Source organism: Prionailurus bengalensis, chromosome A2, assembly GCF_016509475.1.
Source record: "Prionailurus bengalensis isolate Pbe53 chromosome A2, Fcat_Pben_1.1_paternal_pri, whole genome shotgun sequence".
Taxonomy (NCBI): domain Eukaryota; kingdom Metazoa; phylum Chordata; class Mammalia; order Carnivora; family Felidae; genus Prionailurus; species Prionailurus bengalensis.
This window is the reverse complement of record NC_057348.1, coordinates 64,502,546-64,524,670: the sequence shown is the minus strand read 5'-3', so window position 1 is coordinate 64,524,670 and position 22,125 is coordinate 64,502,546. Positions and strand designations below refer to the sequence as shown.

The following is a 22,125-nucleotide window of genomic DNA, read 5'->3' as shown; positions in this document are numbered from 1 at the left end:
AGCGTCCGACCTTTGATTTCAGCTCAGGTCATGTTCTCACAGTTTGTGAGTTCGAGCCCCGCATCGGGCTCTGTGCTGACTGCAAAGAGCCTGCTTGGGATTCTCTCTCTCTCTCTCTCTCTCTCTCTCTCTCTCTCTCTCTCCCCCCCTCCCCCCCCCCACTTGTACTCTCTCTCAAAAATAAATAAATAAACATTAAAAAATTAAAGTGTACAATTCAGGCGCATTTAGTAGACTCCCCAGCATTGAGCTGCCACCACCTCTACTTAGTACTGGAATGTTCTCCCTGCACAAGAGGAAACCCGTACCCATTAAACAGTGTCTCCACACCCCTTCCCACAGCCCCTGGCAACCACCAGTTCCCATGCTTTCTGTTGCTACAGATTCACCTGTTCTGGCTGCTTCATCAAAAGGGAATCCTACAGGGTGTGACCCCCTTGTGTGTCCAGCCTTGCTGACTTAGCATGTTGTCTGTTTTTGTTTTGTTTTGTTTTGTTTTTTAATAAAGACTAATTTTTGAAAGATCAGTTTTAGGTTCATAGCAAAATTGAGAGAAATTTCTAAATGTCTCCCATGTACCTACCCCCTTGCCCACACATGCACAGCCTCCTGCATTACCCACATTCCCCACCAGGTGGTACCTTTGTCACAGTTGGCGAGCCTGCGTGGACACATCATCATCAGCCAAAGTCCGTGGTTTACCTGAGGGTTCGCTCTTGGTGTTGGACATTGTATGGTTTGGACAAATGTATAATGTATAATGGTACAGTACCATACACTGCCCTAAAAAACACAGCTTTCATTCATTCATTCATTCATTCGTTCACTCATTTTGAGAGAGAAAGAGAGGGTGAAAGTGAGCGAAGGGCAGAGAGAGAGAGAATCCCATGAGGGGCAGAGAGAAGCGAGGCTCACCTGAACTGGGGCTCGAACTCACGAACCGTGAGATCATGACCTAAGCTGAAGTCAGAGCTTAACCGACTGAGCCACCCAGGTTCCGCCCCCCCCCCACCCCGAACACACCACTTTTAAAGGTTTTCAGAACAACCCTGTTCAGAGAAGTTTCTGGGAGCTTTAGAGCATCAGAACATTGGCATCTTGTATGTGAGTCGGAACAGACTTTTATCCTTGTGCTTCAGGAGAGTCACCGGTCAGTGGTCGTCGGGGCTCTCCTCCTCCTCTCTTGCTCCGTAGGACAAGGGACAGCGAGTGAGCCAGGCACTTGGCCGTGACAGAGGCTGGTGTGGGAAGAGTGGGATTCCCTGACAGCGCACATCCGCTTTCTGGGATGTTATGGGGGCGCCTCAGAGGGGCCGCGGCACCCCCGGCACTGACCCCATTCCCGCCCCAGGAGCATGCACGCCGTAGATGGGTGCATCCTGGTCCCCGTGGAACGGCTGGGCGGGCCCCTCACGCATCAGGATCGCTTGGTAAACAGAGAACCTGTAAAGTGATCGCTGCAGTTCTCTAGTGGCAAAACTCCCAAGAAAGCGAATGGATCGTTAATTTCGTCACACTGTTAAAAAAGTCCAAAAAATTCTTGGAAGACTCTGCCTACAGGGGCTTCTCGAGGCTTATGTCACCGAGGACCAGGGATACTGAGCGGCAGCAGGGCTCATGCCGCTGCTCAGGTGGGTGTCTGGACAGTGGGCAGTGTTGCCCTCCAGAGGACAGGGGCTCCGCTTCCAGGGAAGCCCTGGCAGTGTGGACGGGAAGCCCCCCGCAGGACTGTGGGAAAGCCTCAGCAGTGTGGATAGGAAGCCACCGACCGGTAGGACCCCGGGGGAGCCCCGGCAGTGTGGACGGGAGGACCCCGGGGAAGCCTCGGCAGTGTGGACAGGAAGCCCCCCGCAGGACTGTGGGAAAGCCTCAGCAGTGTGGATAGGAAGCCACCGACCGGTAGGACCCCGGGGGAGCCCCGGCAGTGTGGACGGGAGGACCCCGGGGAAGCCCCGACAGTGTGGACAGGAAGCCCTGGCAGTGTGGACAGGAAGCCACCGGCAGGACCCTGGGGAAGCCCTGGCAGTATGGACGGGAGGACCCCGGGGAAGCCCCGGCAGTGTGGACAGGAAGCCATCGGCAGGACCCCGGGGGAGCCCCGGCAGTGTGGACAGGAAGCCCCCGCAGGACCACGGGAAAGCCTCAGCAGTGTGGACAGGAAGCCCTCACAGGACCCCGGGAAAGGAAACAGAGGGGGCACTTTGCAGCCGTTTGTCCTTCGACTTTGAACTTTATTCTTCTGTTTTCATAACTGCATTTGATTCGTCACCCTGTGTGTGTTTGGCTTTGCCCTATGACGAGTGGGTTTTGCGTTCTTGGGAGGAAATGCCAACAAGTAGGCCGCCTGGTCCTCACTCCGCAGTGGCTGTGACGGAAAGACGGGCTTCCGTGTCCTGGGGAGGACGGCTGCTCGCGGCCTTTATTTCCGATTCGGTGCCAACAGCCTTTTTTGTGTAAGCAAGCACTCATCCCACAGCCCAGACGAGGACACGGGGGAGCCTCTTCTCACGTTTTCACGTGTCTGGACGAGTGCTGGCTTCAAGGCCATCGAACGTAGCTGTTCTCGTGAAAGCACTCTTACTCGCAGAACGTCTTCACACATCAGTGTTCAGGGAACAGAATCCATGAGGTGCTTGGAGAAGACGTCTAGGATGTGTCATGCGCGGAGCGTGGTTTTTGTTTTGTTTTGTTTTGTTTTTTTAAAGTTTATTCATTTTAAGAGAGACAGAAAGAGAGTGTTAGTGGGGGAGGGGCAGACAGACAGGGACAGGGGATCCGAAGCGGGTTCTGTGCTGACAACAGTGATCCCGACACGGGGCTCAAACTCACAGACCGTGAGACCATGACCTGAGCCAAGGTTGGACGCTTGGCGAACTGAGCCCCGCAGGCGCCCCTTGGAGCATTAAACATCCTCCCCAGCTGTTTAATGGGTGAGGGAATCTGTACCCTTTGAGTCTGAGAATGGGGGAAAAAAACAGAAAACAAAACTCTTGGTTGCTGTACAATGCACGCAGCCGTTTTTAAGTGCGCCATCTCGTGGCGGTGCCTGTGCTTCCGTATCTCTAGAACTTGCTCATCCTGCAGAAGCGACGCTCTGTCCCTGTGAAACCGTGACTCCCCGTTCCCCTCCCACCAGTCGCTGGCATTTTCCATTGTACTAGCTAGGGGCCTGGAGACCCTAGGTACCTCACAGAAGTAGGATTGTACAAGATCCGCCCTTTTGTGACTGGCTGATTTCACCCACACAGTGTCCTCAGGGTTCATCCTGGTTGTCACCGTGCGTCAGAATTCCCTTCCTCGGTCGGGCTCAGTAGTGTCCCCTCATGTGGATAGACCAAGTTTTGTTTATCCGTTCCCGCATTGGTGGACCCCCCAGGGGACTGATGTGACCAGTCCCGCTGGGAACACAGGAGTGAGTCCATCTTTAGTTTCCTTGGGGACACCCCCGGACGTGGGACTGCTGGGTCGTGTCGGGGGATGGCTTCTTTTAATGAGCGGTTGTGTCTCTCCTCCCAGACGCCTGCAGGAAGAAGGTGAACAGTTCAGAACGTCGTCTCTGCCGGCCATCCCCAACCCTTTCCCCGAGCTCTGCGGCCCCGGGAGCCCCCCGCTGCTGACGAGGGGCTCCTTACCTCCCAGCCAGGCGGCTGCAAAACAGGTGAGCGTGCGGTCCCGGGTTCGAGTGGCAGGCCACCGGGCTGCGGGGTGAGGACAGATGTGCTGGCTCATTGTTTTCAGAAGGGAGGGTAGGGTAATTGTGGGATCTTTTCATTCTTTTCCTCTTGCTACTATATTTTTGCCTTATAAAGCTTTCTGATTCATTGGCCCGAGTTCATTTGTTAAGTCAGAGATGTATCTACCTGTTTCAGAAGGAGCCTCATAAAAGTGATTAAGAAAACAACTTGGTGCTAAAAAACGAGTTTTATTTCGTTCCCTGAAAAGAATTCCCCTGCCACATCACCTTCACTGGCCAGGAACTCTGGATAAGTGAGGCGTTCCTCAGGCACCTGAACTTGAGCGTAGTTGAAGGCTTTCCATAGTATATTCCTGATCTGGAATATGATCTGTGCAAGGCAGAAAAACTTTGACCCAGGAGATGACAGCCACCTTTTTAAACTAACAGGTTTCTGCCTTAAAAGTAGCACCGTGAGCTGGATATTATATAGCCATTGTCCTCTGAGAGGAAGCTTCAGTAACTTACCCAGTTAACAGAGAGCTTCAGTAACTTACCCACCGTCGCATCGTCAGTGGTCAGCTTGTCAGAGAAACAGGCTGGTGGCTCCGCCCGTCCAGGTTGGCATGGCCTGGGCCGCAGTGGGTTGCAGGCCTGGGAGGGAGACCCAGTGATGCTATACTGTGTGTGTGTGTGTGTGTGTGTGTGTGTGTGTTTGTGTTGGGGGGATGTAAATATCATGATGACAGTAACCTCTGACGTTCACAGAGTGCTCCCTGTATGCCAGCTGTTGTTCTAAGTAGTTTCCATGTTTATTTGTTCGCTTACTCCTCAGAACACCCCTAAGAGTCAGGTACAAATGTTCTCCATTTCAGTTGGGAAACTAAAACCCAGCTTTAATTGTTGGGGCTGGGTGGGACCCCAGTGTGTGTGTGGTGGGGCTGGGCGTGAACCCCCAGTGTGAGCAGTGAGGCTGGCTTGGAGCTGACATCAGGATCCAGAACTTCTGATTTCAGCCATTACACCAAGTGTCTCCTGGGATCTTGATAATCTTTCTTTACACCAAGTGTATTCCAGAAGTTTCTTTGCCTCTTAGAATCATGCTCTTTCATTCTGTCTGCACTGTCCTACCTTTGCTGCCCTCAAGCGTGATAGCCACCCCACCCCCCCTGCCGTGCTCTGCACACCCACCCACCCCGTGCCACCACCACGCAAGGCCTGCCCTCTCAGGTCTCAGGCTCCCTCGCCAGCTCCTGAGTCCTGACCTTGCGCCTCCAGGGTGGGCTGCGGGGTCCCGCCATCAACACTCAGGAGGTGAGTTAAGTGTCCCTGTCCCAGAGTCAGCGCTGGCCGGCTGGCGGGGCTGCGGCTCCTCGTCACATGCCTCCAGGACACCTGGGACGTCTGCCCCACCGGTGACCTTCTGCTTCAAATAAGGGTCTAGACAGGCTGTCTGTGGATTGGTCACCCAGCTTGTTTACAGCGTCACCCGTCCTAAAATAAGACCGGGAAAATTTTTTCTGGCTCCCGCCGCGGTTGGCAAGAAAGCAGGCCTCCACCCCCACAGGCTGTCCAACTCTCAGCAGAATCCGGAAACTCGGAAATTTTGCCTGCTGTTTTCCTCGGGATCAGATGCGTGTCTGCACTGGTGTCTGTGTCTCTGTCGCCCGTTTCCCTCCGGCTGGCTGGCCCAGCAGACACGGGAAGGATGCTTCACACTCTGCTGTACTGGTGGGAAGTCCACGCTCCTCGTGTTGGAACTGGCCCGGGGGGATGCAGCCCATCCCCGCCCAGGTTCTGACCTTCGCTCTCGGAGCCCCGTGGCGTGGGCACCGACACCGTGGTCACCCCGAAGGCTAGAGATGCCACACACACAGCCTCTCGGTCCCAGACGGTGAGGGCGTCGCTGCCTATGGTCAAAGTCAAAGGCGTTTGGGCCCCTTCTCCCCACTTGCCTCGAGGGGAAGGGATGCTTGGTGATCCAGCTCCTTTCACACGAAGTCAGAGGGAGCAGCTGGATCCTGTCCAGCCGGGCTCTTCCGAAGTCCTTATAAACAGGAGGCCCCATCACATCGCCTCGTTGGCTGAGCACGGCGTGGCCAGCGTGGGAAAAGAAGAGAGCCGATTTCCCCTTTGGGACAGCGAGGCAGTCCGAAGCAGCCTCTACCTGTCCCCGAGTCAGAGGTTTGAACAGCCGTGCGGAAGGGAAACCCATCCTGCCCGAGGTACTGTGGCTACGCTGTTCCACACTGTTCTTCCAACATCCCGGCAGCTTGCCTTCACCTTCCCTTTCCAGAAACCCTTGCCAGATGCTTGGGGGCAGGAGCGTCAGGTGCAGTGTCCCTGCACCCAGCTCCAGAGAGCGAGTGCCGTGATGTGGGCTGGGTGCCGTCTGCTGGGTGCTGCGTCCCGCCCACTGTGGTGTGGGGGGCGCCCGCCTGGTGTGCAAGACCCCTGCCTGGCGGGACAGCCCCTGTGGCTGCATGCAGGACCCCGGGACAGACAGCTGGGGGGCGGTAGGCACGCTGATGAGGTTGCAGGATCTTGGGGGTGTCGTTCTGTCGCCTGCCCGGTGGGGTTCCTCTGGAGACATGCGAGCTGCAGGCTGGTTACCCCACGGGGGTGGGGGAGGCAGCCGGGTTCTCCACTCAGAGGAGGGCACAGAGAATTCAGCCAGGGGCTGTCCCCGGGGTAGAGGAGCCTTCAGCCACACCACTCTGGGGGCATTTCTGACCCCTCCCGTGCCCGAACTTCAGCTGTCACCTTTGAGCCCTGCTGCGTCCAGACCCTGAAGCTGGAAAGCCCTCGGGGAGCTTAATGTCATATCATCAGGTGAAGGTGATGGAGTAGGTGGCAGTGATGAACCAGAGGAAGTCATTACTCTGCCAGGAAGGATTGGGAACCCTCAGCAGCATCCCCGGGGGTGCAGACGCCCCTGGTCAGGCTGTGGAGGTCCTCCCACGCTGACCCTGTCAGGGTCTGTGTCTTCCCTGTGGCTGGTCCTCGCCTGAGCTGGCCCACGTCTGCACAGTCGGGGCGATGTTGTGGACTCTGTGTTTGTGGCACCCCCCAACTCCCCGCCAGTCCACACTGCAGCCCTGCCCCCGCCAGGATAGCATGGGGGGAGGGGAGCGCCTTCAGGAGATAGGCGGGTTTAGATGAGGGTGTGGACTGGGGCCCCCACGGTGGGACCAGTCCCCTTATGGGACAAGCAAGCAGTGCACGACTTCTGTCTGCCGCAGGTGGCAGGGAGAAGGTGGCCGTCTAGGGGCCAGGAAAGGGCTCCCAGGAGAACCCCACCCTGCCTGGTCTCAGATTCTTGGGAGCTGTGAGGAGTCCGTGCTGTGTGAACCCACGGCTGGAGCCAGTGGAGACTGGAGAGTCCTGGAGTTTCTTGTGAGCGTCCTGGCACCCCCACCCCCTCTGCCACCAGAAGCCTTAAAACCGTGTAGATGAGACTTCACTGTGTGGGGACCAGCCCCTGACAGTCGCTGTTCCTTCCTGCCAGCTCTGCTTCCCGGCCTAGATCTCGGGTCCTGACAGGCTGTCTACCGCCCCCATGTTGGCCCCGTGGCTTTCACCATAAAGGGGCGGAGCTTTGGTGGGCCCCCACCGCTGCCCACCTGCCCGCCGTGCACCACTGCCCACAGAAGCAGCACAGGACAGGTGACCTTGGCCCCACCCCGGCTCCATACCCGCACCTGCCTCTGCCTGCTCCCAGACCTGACCCGTGTGAGCCGCTCACTGTCGAGTCAGCAGCCTGGCCGATGTCGGGAGTCACTGGGAATGTCTCCTGCATCTGGAGCCTGTGAGCCCAGTGCACCTCCGAACCCCAGTGACAGTGACGTCTGCGCCTCCCGTGTGGGTCCTCCCAGGCTAGTGCGTGCTCTAGGGATCATCTTAAGACGCCCGCTTGTCAGGTTTTCTGTTTGTTTGATTGCGTTACGTGAATTTTTTTTTTTTTAAATTTTTTTTTCAATGTTTATTTATTTTTGGGACAGAGAGAGACAGAGCATGAACAGGGGAGGGTCAGAGAGAGAGGGAGACACAGAATCTGAAACAGGCTCCAGGCTGTAAGCCATCAAGCACAGAACCTGACGCGGGGCTTGAACTCACGAACTGTGAGATCATGACCTGAGCCGAAGTCGGACGCTTAACCGACTGAGCCACCCAGGCGCCCCACTTTGTTAATATTTTAAACCAGAGTCTAGTGATTTTCATTTAGCTTTATGGCTTCACCAGTAGGGAGAGCACTTGTGGGCGTATTTGTTCATGGACGGTAAAATGAAATCATGAAGTGTGGTTCGTGTTGGAAGAAATACCCCTTTGCCCCGTGAGAGTCTAGTACCCGTGGCTGTGGTTTTACGTGGAGTCTTTCCTGTTTATTATAGAGATGAGTGAATCTTGTTTGAAGGTACGGCTTCTGTGAAGGACATCATTCTGTCATTTTAGTGGCAACAAATAATTTATCTGAATGACTTAATTAAGCTGTTTAATAACGTCTCATCCAACATTTACCAGAGTTGCAGAGGTGGAAGAAAATCTTTGATAACATTCTGTCCCCTAGAGGGTCGTGAAACTTGGTCAATATCCGGAAAGTGACATTTTGCAGTAAAAAATCAACAAGGGCATTTTTAACTGCTTGGTGACTCATTTGGAAAAGACAGGCCGTTGCGTGGAGAAGGGTGATTGTTACAGCAAAGATCACGAGCCATGAGACTGAGCCTTACGCCTGAATCGCATCCTACGGTCTAGACGGTGTCTCCAGGCTTCTTTGACGACATTCTCTTTGCTCTTGGTGCCCTGTGGACCGAGAGAACGTTGGTCCTTCTTTGTGTCTTGATAAGTCAAGTGCCTCAGACCCACTGCAGTCTTCTCCCCGAGCCATGCCTGTTTTGTGTCTGTCCGTAGCTTGGTGCAGCGTGCGTTTATCTGATAGCAACTCTTGAGTGCCTGCTGCGTGCCTGGCTCAGTGCCAGTGACGAGGGTCCAACAGAGGGTGCAGTGCCCGCCCTGTGCCCCGGAGAGGCCAAGGGCATCTCCTTGAGCTTCAGCCAGAGCCCAGGAACCAGAGAGAGGCACAGTTCCCTTGGCCTGATGGGAGATGGCTTGTCTTCCTGGCCAGGCCATCTGAGTTGAGGATGTGACCATCAATGTGCCTGGAGCCAGCCTGCAGATCCAGGGGCTGGAGGGGAGCCTGGCCCAGGTCCCAGGTGATCAGAGGTGAACCCCTCCCTTCAAGGGACACTGGCAGGTGTGTTCGTGCTCCCTGCTGCGGCCTCAGCCCCAGCCCGCAGTCACCGCCTGTCTCCATTACACTAGAACGTCGTGGGAGAGAGGTTAGTGCAGACAATGTTGTCCTCCTGGGGTGCTGGGTGAGGATCCCCCGGCCCTCATGGGGAAGCCTTGTGCACTCGGGGACAGCTGACCCCGGCTGTCCAGAGGCCCGGCCCCTTACTGGATTGATGACCCCCAATCCAATCGGAGAGAGACTCAGAAGGATAGGGTGTGGGTCAGAGAAGGCCTGCGTAGGTGAAAATCCTGCTCCGGTCACAGGGTCGGTGTGACTTCCCCGGGAAAGCGGGTCTCTCGGGACTGTTCCTGAGCAACACTGGTGGGTGTCTCCTGATCCATCTCTCTGGGCGCAGAGGCTGGAGGTCACTCAGGGTGTCGTGCCCCTCGGGAGAGCACGTTGCCCAGGCACCCCTGCAGGGCCACCTGCTCGTATGGAGGTGCCCTCACCCCTTCCAGGCTGTGTGGGGAGGTGGCTCCTGCCACCAGCCCCAGGGCAGACCCCAGCCCTTCTCTTCGGTCCTTGGTCTCAGAGGCAGGTAGCAAGTAGCTCTGGAAATGAGTGCTTTGTGTGAACTGACAACTGAAAATCTGAGAAACCAGGAACGCACACGGATCCTGCAGGGAATCTGTAAAGTGGCGACGGCCGCATTAGATTCCTTTAGGGATAGAACTCCTTTAAGGGTGTGCCCATAAGGGTGTCACGGGAGAGCCTAAGAAACAGCTTCTCTGCACTCCGGGATGGACCAGGGGGAGGCTTCCAGTGCCTCAGGGGACACTGGACTGGCTGTCACATGCGGGTCCTGAGGGACTCCACCGGGAAGACCTTGTCTGTGTTTTCTGGCGCCTGTCTCATGGTGGTTAACGCACAGTTAATTCTCCCACCCCTCGTGTACGCAGAGAGCCTGCTTGGGATCCTCTGTCTCTCTCTCTTTCTCTGCCCCTCCTCTGCCCCCCCCCACCTCAAAAATAAAGAGCATACAAAAGAAACCTACTTAAAAAGGTTTTGAATAAGAAGTGTTGGCAGGTCGTTGCATGTTCCGGAACAGCCCTCATTCCGCCACGGTTAGGGCAAGACAGGAAGCTCATATTCCACGTAAGCAGGAGCCTCTGCTCGACTGCAGCCATAGGAGAGAACGGCCTCTCCAAACAGGAGGCTCCGTTCCTTCCTGGAAGCTACTCCTCCTCTGGTGGGCCGGCCCTGGGGTGGGGGCTGTCACATGCCTGGGACATAGGAGGCCGCTGGAGAGGCCGCCAGACCCCACAGCGCTGACACCATCCACGTGGCATCCCTACAGCCACTGGCATCTGTGGCCCCGGAAAGTCAGGGACTTCATGCTTACGTGCCCTGTCGGGTGCCTTTGGCCTCAAGAAGCAAAGGGCGTGGGGCGCCTGGGTGGCGCAGTCGGTTAAGCGTCCGACTTCAGCCAGGTCAAGATCTCGCGGTCCGTGAGTTCGAGCCCCGCGTCGGGCTCTGGGCTGATGGCTCAGAGCCTGGAGCCTGTTTCCGATTCTGTGTCTCCCTCTCTCTCTGCCCCTCCCCCGTTCATGCTCTGTCTCTCTCTGTCCCAAAAATAAATAAACGTTGAAAAAAAAAATTAAAAAAAAAAAAAAAAAAAAGAAGCAAAGGGCGTGATTGGCTGCCGTTGTAAGGACATTTACCTTGTTGTAACAGCAGGTCTAGGGGTGGGGGGACAGCTGCCACAGCCAACCCTGTCCTGTGTCCAGGAACTTGTGTCCTCCTCTGCAGCCATGGCTGTACGTGCACCAGAAGGCTCTGTTCACGCACTGGTCTGTGCGCCAGGGGCCCCGAATTGTTAAGTGGCAGAGGGAGAAACTGAGGCAGCGTGTGGCATGTGCTGCTTCCCAGCAGGACAGAGTGAAGTCGAGCTGTGGGGTGGGGGACACCAGGAAGATCCACGGGCAGGAAGCAGGAGCCATGAGTGAGTGCCTGAGGCAGGTGTACTGAGATGCTGAGAATTGGCGGGGACAGGGGATGGCGGGGGGAGGGCAAGAGAGCCACGCAGGGAACGCAGGTTAAGAAAAGAAGAGTGATGCTGTTAGAAATGTCTCGGTTTCCGAATTTAAGGCGAGCCTTCACAGCTCGATGGAAACATCTGGAAGGCTCTGTCTAGGATGGCCTTCCTCTCAGCCAGTAACGGTTTCTGTGCAGCTGCACGGTGACTTAGGACAGCAGGCTTCTCCGTTTGTTATTCAAACACAATTAATCACATACTTAACCCCGCTTTTGATAGGGCATGAGTATTGTCTTAGCTCCCACTTGCTCTCCTCCCTCTGCTTACTGTTAAGAATTAATTTTCTGGAACTGAATTAATTGCCTCGCATTGGGGTTCGCACATTACTAATGATCAAAAGCGGGTCTCCGGAGGCTTTAACTACCATTTAATGAATGTGCTGCTTACATTAGCCCGTCTCTGGCCAGAAAAAGCAGCCACCGTGGCCAAGTGCAGCTGACTTCGAGGAATGTGCCGGCGTGGCGACGCCCCGCCATCCGATTCGCCCAGGTGGGCCGCCGTCACCCTGGAGCCTAGTAACTTCTCATCAGCCTCATCCAACGCCGGGCCAGCCCTCGTCTTAGAGCCTCCAAAACGGGCCCGTGTCTCCTTTCTGGTGCCTTCGGGGATCAGAGCACGTTGGAGCCAGGGTCTCAGTGACGCATCGCAAGCCAGGTGACCGGTGGCCGCCCAGTGCTGTTTGGACATTTGGGGAAGCCACAGGGTCATCTTGGGACAGGAGCCCGGGAGAACAGTGCTCGGGCCCCCAGTGGGACCGAGCAGTCACTGCTGTCCAATGATAGTCGCTTTACCGACACGATGGTCTGTACAGATCAGGTCTTCCCCGTCGCTGGTGGAGACAAAGCCCTGTTGACTCTTTGTCCTTCAGACTGGCTTCCTGCCTTCGCTGCCTGTTTCCTCATAGCTGCAGCCATCATCCCCCACCGGAGCCCTGCCCCTCCCTCGAATGGGGGGACGTCACCCTATTTCTGCCTCTTTGTCCATCTGCCACCAGTCATCCTTTAGGAACATAAACTGCTGGTTTTTAAAATTTCAGGTAACGAACTTCGCTAGTTACCTCTCTGACAACTTCACTCAGCAGAAAGATGGTTGATACCCCTTGGGGGCGTCTTGGGGGGCAGCGCAGGGAGCCCCGTCTCCCTTTCTGCTGAGAGGCCCCAGTAGGGACGGGCCCAGGTCTCTGAAGCCCAGCGCCACCCCTCACACTCTGGGAAAGCCTGGTGTTCATCATGGTCCCACGGAGCAGCCGCGACGGGTCATGTCCGAGCAGCGAGCCCGAGCTTCAAGTCCATGGTTTTCCCAGGGAGCCACAGCAGCGCTCCGAACAAACAGGAAATACTAAACCAAAGTGGGCGTTTACGTCACCTTTTATTCCTTCCGAGGGCACGTGTGAACTCAGCCACACCAAGCAAGGAGAGCCCACGGGTCACATAGATCCTGTCACGGCCCATTCCTTCTGCCGTGGCGCACGATGCCACCATGACCACAGGAGGCCCTGGGAGCAGGGATGTTCCCGTTTGGCACCTGTCCCGGTGGTCCCGGCTGAGGTGCTGCTCCAGTGGGCTCTGAGGCAGAGAGCCTTCGGGGCGTCTAGTGCGACAGAGACGTGTCAACAAGCATGTCACGGCCCCGTGGATTGGCTCCGCCTTCCTGGCGAATTTGTGCAAGAACCAGAGGAACGTGGGCCCGTGAGCAGCCCGGAGTTGTGTTTGCGAGTTTCCGTGGCTGCTGCGACCGTGTCCCTCGCCCATCAGGAGGCTGTGACGCGTTCTTCCAGGGGATGGGCCCCCGTCAGTCCTTCTGGGTCGGAGCCCGGAGTCGTGGAGTGGCGGCTGGCTCTCCCGGCTTTCTGCCTCCCCTTGCGCAGTGCCGAGCAGATGGAGAACCTCGCACCTGCTTTGCTCATCCTGTGCTTTCTGGAATCCCTGTTACTGGAGTTGTGGGAAAGAACCTGTACGTCTGTTTGGGGGAGGATTGCATTCTGTCACCTTCCTGGAAATTCACATTTCGCATTGGGTTACGGAGGATCTGAGAAATCCTGTAGGGAAGGAGACCCACTGGTGGGAGGCCGCTTAGAGCTTCTCAGACGCTTCCAATCGCAGACCCGCTTTGTGCACGACAGGCTGCCCACGGAACCCACTTTGGGAAAGGGTGCCCAATTGTCGAGGGCATTTTTCGGAGTTCTCTGGGCGTAGCACTAGAATCGAGTGTCTCGGAGCCCCCGGAGAGGCAGCTTGAAATCACTCCCAGTGTTTAACGGGACGCGTCATCCCACGTCTACATTCAAGCAAGGGACCCGATCAGGCCACTTGTCTTGCTGTGTGTCGTGTTGGGGATGTCCTGTCAGGAAACTTGGTGAAATCCCCACAGCTAAGGTTTCTGTGGGCTATAAATACCTCGGAAAGTATAAATTCCCTAAATCTGTGAGCCCCCGAACTGATCCTGTGTTATAGCATCGAATACCCCGTGGCATCGGCAGATGGAGAAAACATCACCACATGAGCGTGTGAACTCCGTCTTTCCCTGGAGATTCCCCCAAATCTAAGAGCAAGAGGTGACCCTCCTTGGCCAGCGAATCTGTTAATTCTTCCTCTTGCGGGACTCTCGCTGGGAACAGGTGAAGCTGGAAAATGAACTTTTGCCCCTGACAGTCCCGTCCTACGTGTTGGGAATAAACACCCACCTCCTCCTTGCTTGTGTTTGTCCAGCAGATACAGCCTGTCACGCCCGTGGAACATGGGCATCGGTGCTTCTGGAATGCGCGTAACCCGTCCCGAGGGCATCTTGTCCCACTGGGCATTCTCCAAATGCGGCTGTAACCTGCAAGTCAGGATAAAGCATTTTCTGACTTTACGAAGGTGAAAGGCACGTGTTGGACCTCTTCAGTGGCCACCGTTGGAGCACGAGGTCCAGGCTCTCGTGCTGTGTCCCAAAACTGTGTCCCACGGCTGGGTGCTGGTTTTCAGCCAGCACCACCCCACCGGCTCCCAGCCAGGCCCCCTCCCTGCGTGCGGCCGCCTCACGCACCGTCCTGCCCTGCACACGCCTCCTGCAGTCTGGCCCTCTCGTTCCTTCTAGAACTCCGCTTCCTCTCTTGGGTCTCCTCCTCTCTTGGGTAGCTCCTCAGAGCACAAGGGAAAGCAGTTTGACAGGTGGCGATGCAAACGAGCAAAGTGTCGCTGGAGGAAACCAAGTTTGCGTGGAGTCCTTCAGGAGAGAGAATCTGGGAACCACCCTCTTGCTCCCTCTGCCGCCGAGGCACGTCCCGGCCACTCTGGGAAAGAGGACACACACGTTGGCCCCTTTGGAAAGGCTGCAGGGGGGGCCATCCTCCTCTGGTCCCCAGCGGGAACCCAAATGCTGCTGACAAACGTGGTTTTTTATCTTATCCCAAAATAGCTTCACCATTGTCATCCCGCAGCGGATTCTCTGGGATCAAAGTGTCAGTTTCTCGCCCTGTTTCTAGAATCCCAGATTCTACAGGTTGGTTTATACCAGGAACACCCTGAGCAGGTAGAGGTGGGGGTATCGTATGACTTTCTTTGCTTGTGGCTCATGATAAGTGTGTTCATGCAGCCTGTCTCCTGAGGAGCTGGCAAGGGGACGGGAGGAGATGTCCCGGTTCACAGGGGTGAGGACAGGCCACAGACGAAGTGACAGCCGTGCCCACGGACGTGGGGTCAGCATCCGTGCTGGAAGAAGCAGCAACCTCAGAATCCCTCTCAGCTCTGACCAGCGACCTTCCACGTAAATCCTATTGCAGCCGTCTTAAAAGCCAACTATTTCCTTCCGCCCGCAGCTTGGTCCAGCGCCTGCCCCTCTGTGTGTGTCTTACCTGGTTTCAGTCAAGGTAGATATGATTTTATACGTGTTTTTGTTGAACCTGCGACAAGTGTTTTCTGTGTTTCTTCCTGGTTGTAGTAAAGAACGCTCTTAGAAGCTGACGAGTACCGGGCCACACTTTCTTGGCTGTGCCTGGATATTCGCGTGGCTTCTTCCAGTTGTCTGTGCTATGGATAATGCTTTCCAGCATGACAGTGATGTGGTTTTTGTTTTCTCTTGAGTTCTTTTTCTTAGGGAAGTTCCCAGAAGGTAGATTCCTAGTCTAAGGTCATGAGTGTTTTATATTATAGCTCTGGATACCTGTTGGGATACCTGTTTGCAAGGGCCTATTTATTATTTATTATTATTTTTTTTAAGTTAAAAAGAAAGTTTTTTTTAATGTGTATTTATTTTTGACAGAGCATGAGCAATGGAGGGGCAGAGAGAGAGGGAGACGCAGAATATTATATTCAGGATAGAGTGAGCGTCAGAAGTTCTGAGCTCTGACCCTGCACGAGCTGTCGGCACACCCGGTGGCCACCCGTGCTGTGGTGAGCGAGGGGCGTGGGCGCTTCTCATGGCAGCATACAGTGGCCCTGGACACCGGCTGTCCCCCAGCTGGGGTGGCCCTCCACGCGCCGGGTGCTTGGCTGCTGTTGGCTGGTAAGACTTGGTCCTGCCCTGCCTTACTGGTTTTACCCAGCCCGACCTGGCCACCTCTGTCCTGCTCGGCCTCGGGGCGCAGGTCCTCTTTCCCGAGCTGTGCAGCACAGCCCGAGCCCACCGGCCTCCCCAGCGTGGTCTCTTGTCCAGGAGGATTGCCCGAGGGACTGTCTGGCAGGGCCCCGAGACCGCGTTCTCCAAATCCCATACTTGCAGACATACGGACTGCAAGTTCCCTTCAGGGGGACTGAAGGATGAGAAGCTGTTCTTTGGCTTGGAGGGCAGAGAATGTTCTAGAAGGAGGGAGGGAGGGCTGTTCATGAAGGGCCTGGAAGTCAGGGCCTAGCATCTGCTAACAATTCCATCCCAAATGCAAAAGAGACTCCCGGCAGGTGTGGGATTGAGGGAAACAGAACATGTTTGCACTTTCAGGAGGTTCCCTCTGCTTTATGGGGCCTGGGGTAGGTTACGCTGGGGGTGGGTGGGCTCAGCCAGTGTGCAAGCAGACTTGGGAGCTGATGGCCATGGGGATGGGGGCCAAGGGGCTGAGGCTGGAGAGAACAGGCTGGGTTTGAGCCACATCGCCAGGGTTTAGTGATTTCTTGCTCTCCCTTAGTTGTCCTGGTCCCTGTGACAACTGGCAGCCTGATTTTCCTCCTTTAAAAGTAAGTCCAACCTGGGGTCCCTGGGGGGCTCAGTTGGTTGAGTGACCAACTCTTGATTTCAGCTCAGATCATGATCTCGCAGTCATGGGATTGAGCCGCACATCGGGATCCTCTCTCTCTGCCCCTCCTCCACTCGTGTGCATTCTCTCTCTCTTTCTCTCTCTCTCAAATAAATAAAATTCAGAGCGCCTGGGTGGCTCAGTCAGTTAAGCATCCGACTTAGGCTCAGGTCATGAGCTCACGGTTTGAGTTTGAGCCCCGCACTGGGCTCTGTGCTGGCAGCCCAGAGCCTGGAGCCTGCTTCGGATTCTGTGTCTCCCTCTCTCTCTGCCCCTCCCCTGCTCATGCTCTATCTCTCTCTCAAAAATAAACATTAAAAAAAATTTTAATAAGAAAAAAACCAATCAAGGAGCGTGTGGGTGGCTCAGTCAGTTGAGCGTCCGGCTTCAGCTCGGGTCATGATCTCACGGTCCGTGAGTTTGAGCCCCACGTTGGGCTCTGTGCTGACAGCTCAGAGCCTGGAGCCTGTTTCAGATTCTGTGTCTCTCTATCTCACTGCCCCTCCCTCACCTGCACTGTCTCTGTCTCTGTCTCTGTCTCTCTCTCTCTCAAAAATAAATAAATATTAAAAAAAAATTTTTTTTTAAACCCCAAAAAATCCAACCCAGCCCAGTGCTCAGATCTTGGCTTCTAAATTCCATTCTCCAGCCAAAGGATGCAGGACAAGTAGTTAGAGAAAGAGGAGCCACGTCCTAGGCTCCCAAGGGCAAGAGAAGGATGGTCACTTGTGGACGTGGAGAAATGTGGCAGGTGCTGCCTTAACCCAGGGGCCCGGGCCAGCGTCACCAGGAGCCCTGTGCCTCCCGAGGAGATGCCCCAAGAAGAACACAGCGTCTCAAGTGTGCGCCGAAGAGGTGAACCAGGACGGAGGGACAGTCTGAGAAACGGCCGGGACTCATCAGAGGTGTGGAGGTCATAGAAGACTCCAGAAAACAAATTGTCCAGATGACAGACGGAAGAGAGAGGCCAACCAAATGTAGCATGTGGTCCTGCGTAGTCGGATCCCGGACCCCGAAATACCGTTGTTGCCTTTTCTGAAAAGGACGTCGGTTGGACATTGGCTGAATTTGAATGTCGATAAATCAGCTAAAGGTAGCATGTTGGTGGCATTTCCTGATTTTGATCATTGTTCTGTGATTACGTATGAGAGTGTTGTTTTTAGGAAGCTACATGCTGAACTAGGTAGGGGTAGAGGGGCCAGCTGTCTGCAGCTCACCCTGGTGGACGGAGGAGGGAAAGAAGATATGATAAAGCTAATGGAGCGAATGTGAGTTTTGGGGAACCTACATGAGGAATAGAAGGAAAATCGTTATAGCATTTTTTGTAGATTTTCTGTAAGCCATAATTTTTCTCAAGATCAAATGCTGAAGACTTGAGAAATCCTGTTTAAAATCCTAAATACGCCTCTTAACGTGCACAGATTTTTTTCAGTGCGCTTTTCCCCAACGGGGCAAACAGTGTAGAAAACACGAGAGGTGAGCATGCCACGCTAATTCTCCATAGTTAACACGACCTCACCTTTTAATGCACGGCTCCGGCAAAGACGTGCAGGGGTGCCCTGGTTCGGCCTTCCCCCGGCCAGCGATCTGTGACAGGTATGCAGTAGATGCCAGATGGCTCCTGGGATCGAAGCACACTTTCTTTTTTAAGTTTATTTATTAATTTTAGAGCAAGTGGGAGAGACCCAGAGAGAAAAGGCAAGAGCGAATCCCAAGCAGGCTCCACAGTGTCAGCACAGAGCCTGACGCAGGGCTCGAACTCAGAAAGAGTGAGATCATGACCCGAGCCGAAACCAAGAGTCAGATGCTTGACCAACTGAGCCACCGAGGAGCCCCCGGGAGGACTCTTGAAGGGAATACGACCCCCACGCCCCAGGAGCCCCCCAGGAAAATGCGGCTTCCCAGGCATCGCCACGCTTCCAAAATGGAGCCACACTGCTTCTTTCTTCCCTTCTTTTCAGCAGAAATGGAGTGTCCATAATTTTGTCGGCATGGCGTGCCAAGTGGTCTCTTGTGTGCTCAGCCTCAATGCGTACAAACGTCATCCGAGGGAAGGAAATTCCCGAGGCTTCGGTCTTGGAGCCTCCAACCGTAGGAGGCTCCCAGACTGATAAATGGGATGGAACAAATAGATGGTGTTTCCTCACAGGCAGCGTCAGCTCCGTAATTATGCTGCTGGCCGGGTTGGTATCCGCTCGGATCTGTACCGCTCATGGTTCCAGAACCCCCAGGAGGAAGATCTGGCCATAATTATGCTTGTACGCCTGTGAGCCTGACGTGTAGATGTCCTCTTGTGATCTTTTAAGTGTTTTTTTTTTAACGTTTATCTATTTTGAGAGAGAGAGAGAGAGAGCAAGAGTGCGTGCGTGCAAGCGGGGGAGGGGCAGAGAGAAAGAATCCCAAGCAGGCTCCTTGATGTCCGCACAGAGCCCAACACGGGGCTTAAACTCACGAACTGGGTGATCATGAGTCAGGTGTTTAACCGACTGAGCCACCCAGGCCCCCCTGTGATCTTTTACATGTGTGGGGGTGGGTTTTGAGTGCAGTCACCTGGCCCATTAATAGGCTCTGTGAAGTGTAGAGACTGCTGTGTGGTCGAGGCTGGGGAGGAGCCTGTGGGCTTCGGAGACCCGGGAGCGCCCCCCTATGGCTGGAAACACACCGGCAACTGTGTGGAGCCCAGGCTGTGTGTGCGGTGGGTGTTTTTCCTCATTAAATGAAAATGTAGCATCTGACCTCTCTCCCCACTGCTTGCTGGTCGTCCCGGCAGGGCTTGGGAGGTGGCTGCAAGTGCACCTGTGTTTGGAGGCAGGGGGGCGTTCTTGGTGCGCCTCTAGCCCCGGCACACTGTTCCCGGGGCGAGGTCAAGGGTGAGCTTCATGGGCGGTGGTGGAGTGTGGGTGCTCTACCTCGGCTGTGGCCACCTCTCCCTGAACCACCTCCCCTGGGAACATGCGCTGCTGTCCACATCCCGGGGCTGGGGTGCCAGGGGGCTGCAGCGGGGGACCGCTGATCCAGACCATGACACGAGAGGGAAAAACATCTCATTCCACGAAGACCCCAGTCTATGCCGAGAGCATAACTGGTGAGCCGCCGTGGACGTGTGAGGTCATGGAAAGCTCTGGATTGCATCGTTGGGAGAAAAACGCGTGTGGATCCTTCGAGAATTGGGGAGAGCTGCTTTCCTTGCTGATACAACTCTGAATCCTACACTAAGCCTAGCACAGAAGCCAAAATAGGAAACACCCACGGGGAAAGGGGCGGGTAAGGAAGAACATGCTGGGAGGAAAATCCACAGAGTCTGAACAAGGGCTGGTTTCAGTTGGGGTCAGTATGGCGGTATGATGATTTTGAGTTCTTTTTAGGGGGGTTTTGGCTGTTAATCAGTAGAAGTCTCCGAATCCGGCTCATCCGGCTGTGGGCTTGTGGGGTCTCTAAGGCGCCCATCCTGTGGTTTCCCTGGTCACGGATGAGGCGGGGTGTTCTCTGGTGGCCCCGGAGACATTGCTCTGTCGCGGGCAGCCGGCTTTGGGGTGCAGGTCCCCTGACATCCCTTCAGTTCTTCATCCGTCCTCTGTGGAGTAATCGACGTTCCCCCAATAAAGGGCCAGTGGCTTCTGTACAAACCAAAGATGTTGCAGTAGGTGGCCTGTGTGTACGTCCTAAGGACTAGAAGGATCCAGCCCAGCCCCCGCGGGAAGTAGGGTTCTGGTGGGAACGTGGTGGCTGCTGCCCAGTGCGCCAGGCCTTGGGCTGGAAGGATGTCTCTGGAACTTGCCGTTCATAAGCTCGTGTTTCCTCTGTCACAGACGCCCCTTCTACTTACTCTTAACGGTGGCATGTTTCATTTAGCCTCAGAGCGTCTTAGCCACCCCATCAGCCAGAACCCTGATGTGCAGCTAGAAGTGCCCGTTTGTTCACTGTTTCAGAACTTGACATCCGAACTACCTAGGATGTGAAGAGTAGGTGTGGGCCTTCCGCAGAGAGACAGCACGCGGAACCCGGGGACAAAGCGGTTAGAGGACTGGGCGTCTCAGGCAGCAAGGGCCGTGTCAGCGGGTCCAGCCCTGGCGAGGGGTTGGGTTTCGTAGGAGCACGGAAGAGGCCGTCTGTGGATTTGGTCTCGGAGTGGTGACCAGTTACTCCCTCGGCAGGGTGGTTTTGATGTTTTAAAGCTACCGTCATAAAAGCCGTGTGGTTCGGGGGCACCTGGGTGGCTCAGTTGGTTAACCGTCCGACCCCTGATTTCGGCTCAGGTCACGATCCCGTGGATTGAGAGTTCCAGCCCTGCACAGGGGGTCTGTGCTGACAGCATGGAGCCTGCTTGCGGGGATTCTCGCTCACTCACTCTCTACTCCTCTCCCGCTCCCGCTGTTTCTCTCTCTCTCTCTCGCAAAATAAACTTAAAAAAATAAATAAAAACCACATGCTTCTGATTTAAAAGCGGACAGTCAGTTCTGTGCTCTGGAACGCGTACGCAGAGGAGACCCCGGTGCCCACAGGGGGGTAGCGTACTATAAACGCGGCATGGTGACTTGGTGCGTCATGCTGGGACATTTCTACACTGTTTGGGGGCAGAGTGGAATTAGGGGCCCCCACCGTACTGCACACCAGTACGGATTGAATCGTGCGTCCCCCATTTCCGTGCGGAAGCCCCAGAGCCCCCAGTATCTCAGAATGTGACCATACAGAAATAAGAGTTGTCACTTAACTCTTTACTTGAGATGAGGTCCTCCTGGAGGAGGTGGCCAACCCGGGGTAACTGGCATCCTTCTAGAAGGGGCCAAGGTGGACACAGATACGCAGGGCGGGGGGTCGCCGCGTGAAGTTAAGGCCGAGATGTGGCGAGAAATGCCAGAGACGCCAGCAGATCCCCCCCCAAACCAGGACAGAGGCGGATTCTCCATCACAGTCCTCAGAGAAACTGGTCCTGCGGACGGCCTGATCCTGGATGTCCGGCGTCCAGGCTCGGAGACGGTTTCTGTTGTTGAAGCCGCCCAGTCTGTGTTTTCTCACACAGCAGCCTTGGCAAATTAATACACACACACTGAAGTACATTCTAGGTGGATGAAGCTGTCAATAAAATTAAAAAAAAATTATACCTTAAGAGAAGTAGGAAAAAGATACATAGTTGAATCATGAATTGGTCCTTGGGCCGGGGAATGACGTCTTAACCAGGAAAGCGATAGATGACGTCACAGGGTACAGATTGATGGGTTTGACTCTAAGGAAAGCGACATCACAAGTTAAACCGTAAGCTGTTGGCAAGCTGGGAAAGAGTGTTTGCAGTCCTCACGTTTGCATCGTCCTAAGTAAAGAGCTGTGATGAATCAATAAGAAACGGGGGCATCACGTCTCCCTGTGCCTCTTTTCTTTCAAGCGTTTTCCCCACTCCTAATTCACTCACTCCTCCCAAGTGGAAAACAACTGTTCCCAGCCTTTCTTCCCTCTTCTAACTTCACACCTGGTAACCTTGCCTTGGGTACCAGCTCACCAGCCCACCTGCTTTTGGACCCACCGGCCTGCCTGAATTCATGGCCACTCAGGGCACTTGTGCCCGTGTTCACGTATTTCCGACCAGCACCCCGTCTTGCCTGCCATCACTGCTTCTCTGTCCTGCATCCTCAGACTCACCTTTGTCCCTGGGTCACCCCATCTGCATCCAGGTAAGCCCCGCCCACCTCACAGGGGGTCGCCCCTGCTCTGTCCAGGGCCAGCTGTGGGACTCAGTGTCCCTACTCTGTCCCCTCTGCCTCCCCATCAGGTTTCTGGTTCCGCTGGGTCCCTGAAATGAATCTTATCAAGGACACTTGTGACCTACTCCTGGTCACAGCCAGCAAGCAGTCAGGTGCTGGTGCATCTGTGACGACCTCTGTGGAACCAGCACGAGCTCATTTCCCAAACCGCTTGTTTCT

The 22,125-nt window shown here is 55.2% G+C and overlaps 1 protein-coding gene across 7 annotated transcripts in view; it reads left to right on the top strand.

Annotated features, from left to right (window-relative positions):
- The window catches only part of GRB10 (growth factor receptor bound protein 10), a 185,064-nt gene that overhangs the window by 119,162 nt on the left and 43,777 nt on the right, over positions 1-22,125 (top strand). For all 7 annotated transcript variants that reach the window (XM_043588459.1, XM_043588463.1, XM_043588464.1 and 4 more), the window contains one exon: positions 3,517-3,658. In XM_043588459.1, the coding sequence (XP_043444394.1) occupies positions 3,517-3,658 (142 nt within the window). The remainder of the gene's footprint in view (positions 1-3,516; positions 3,659-22,125) is intronic.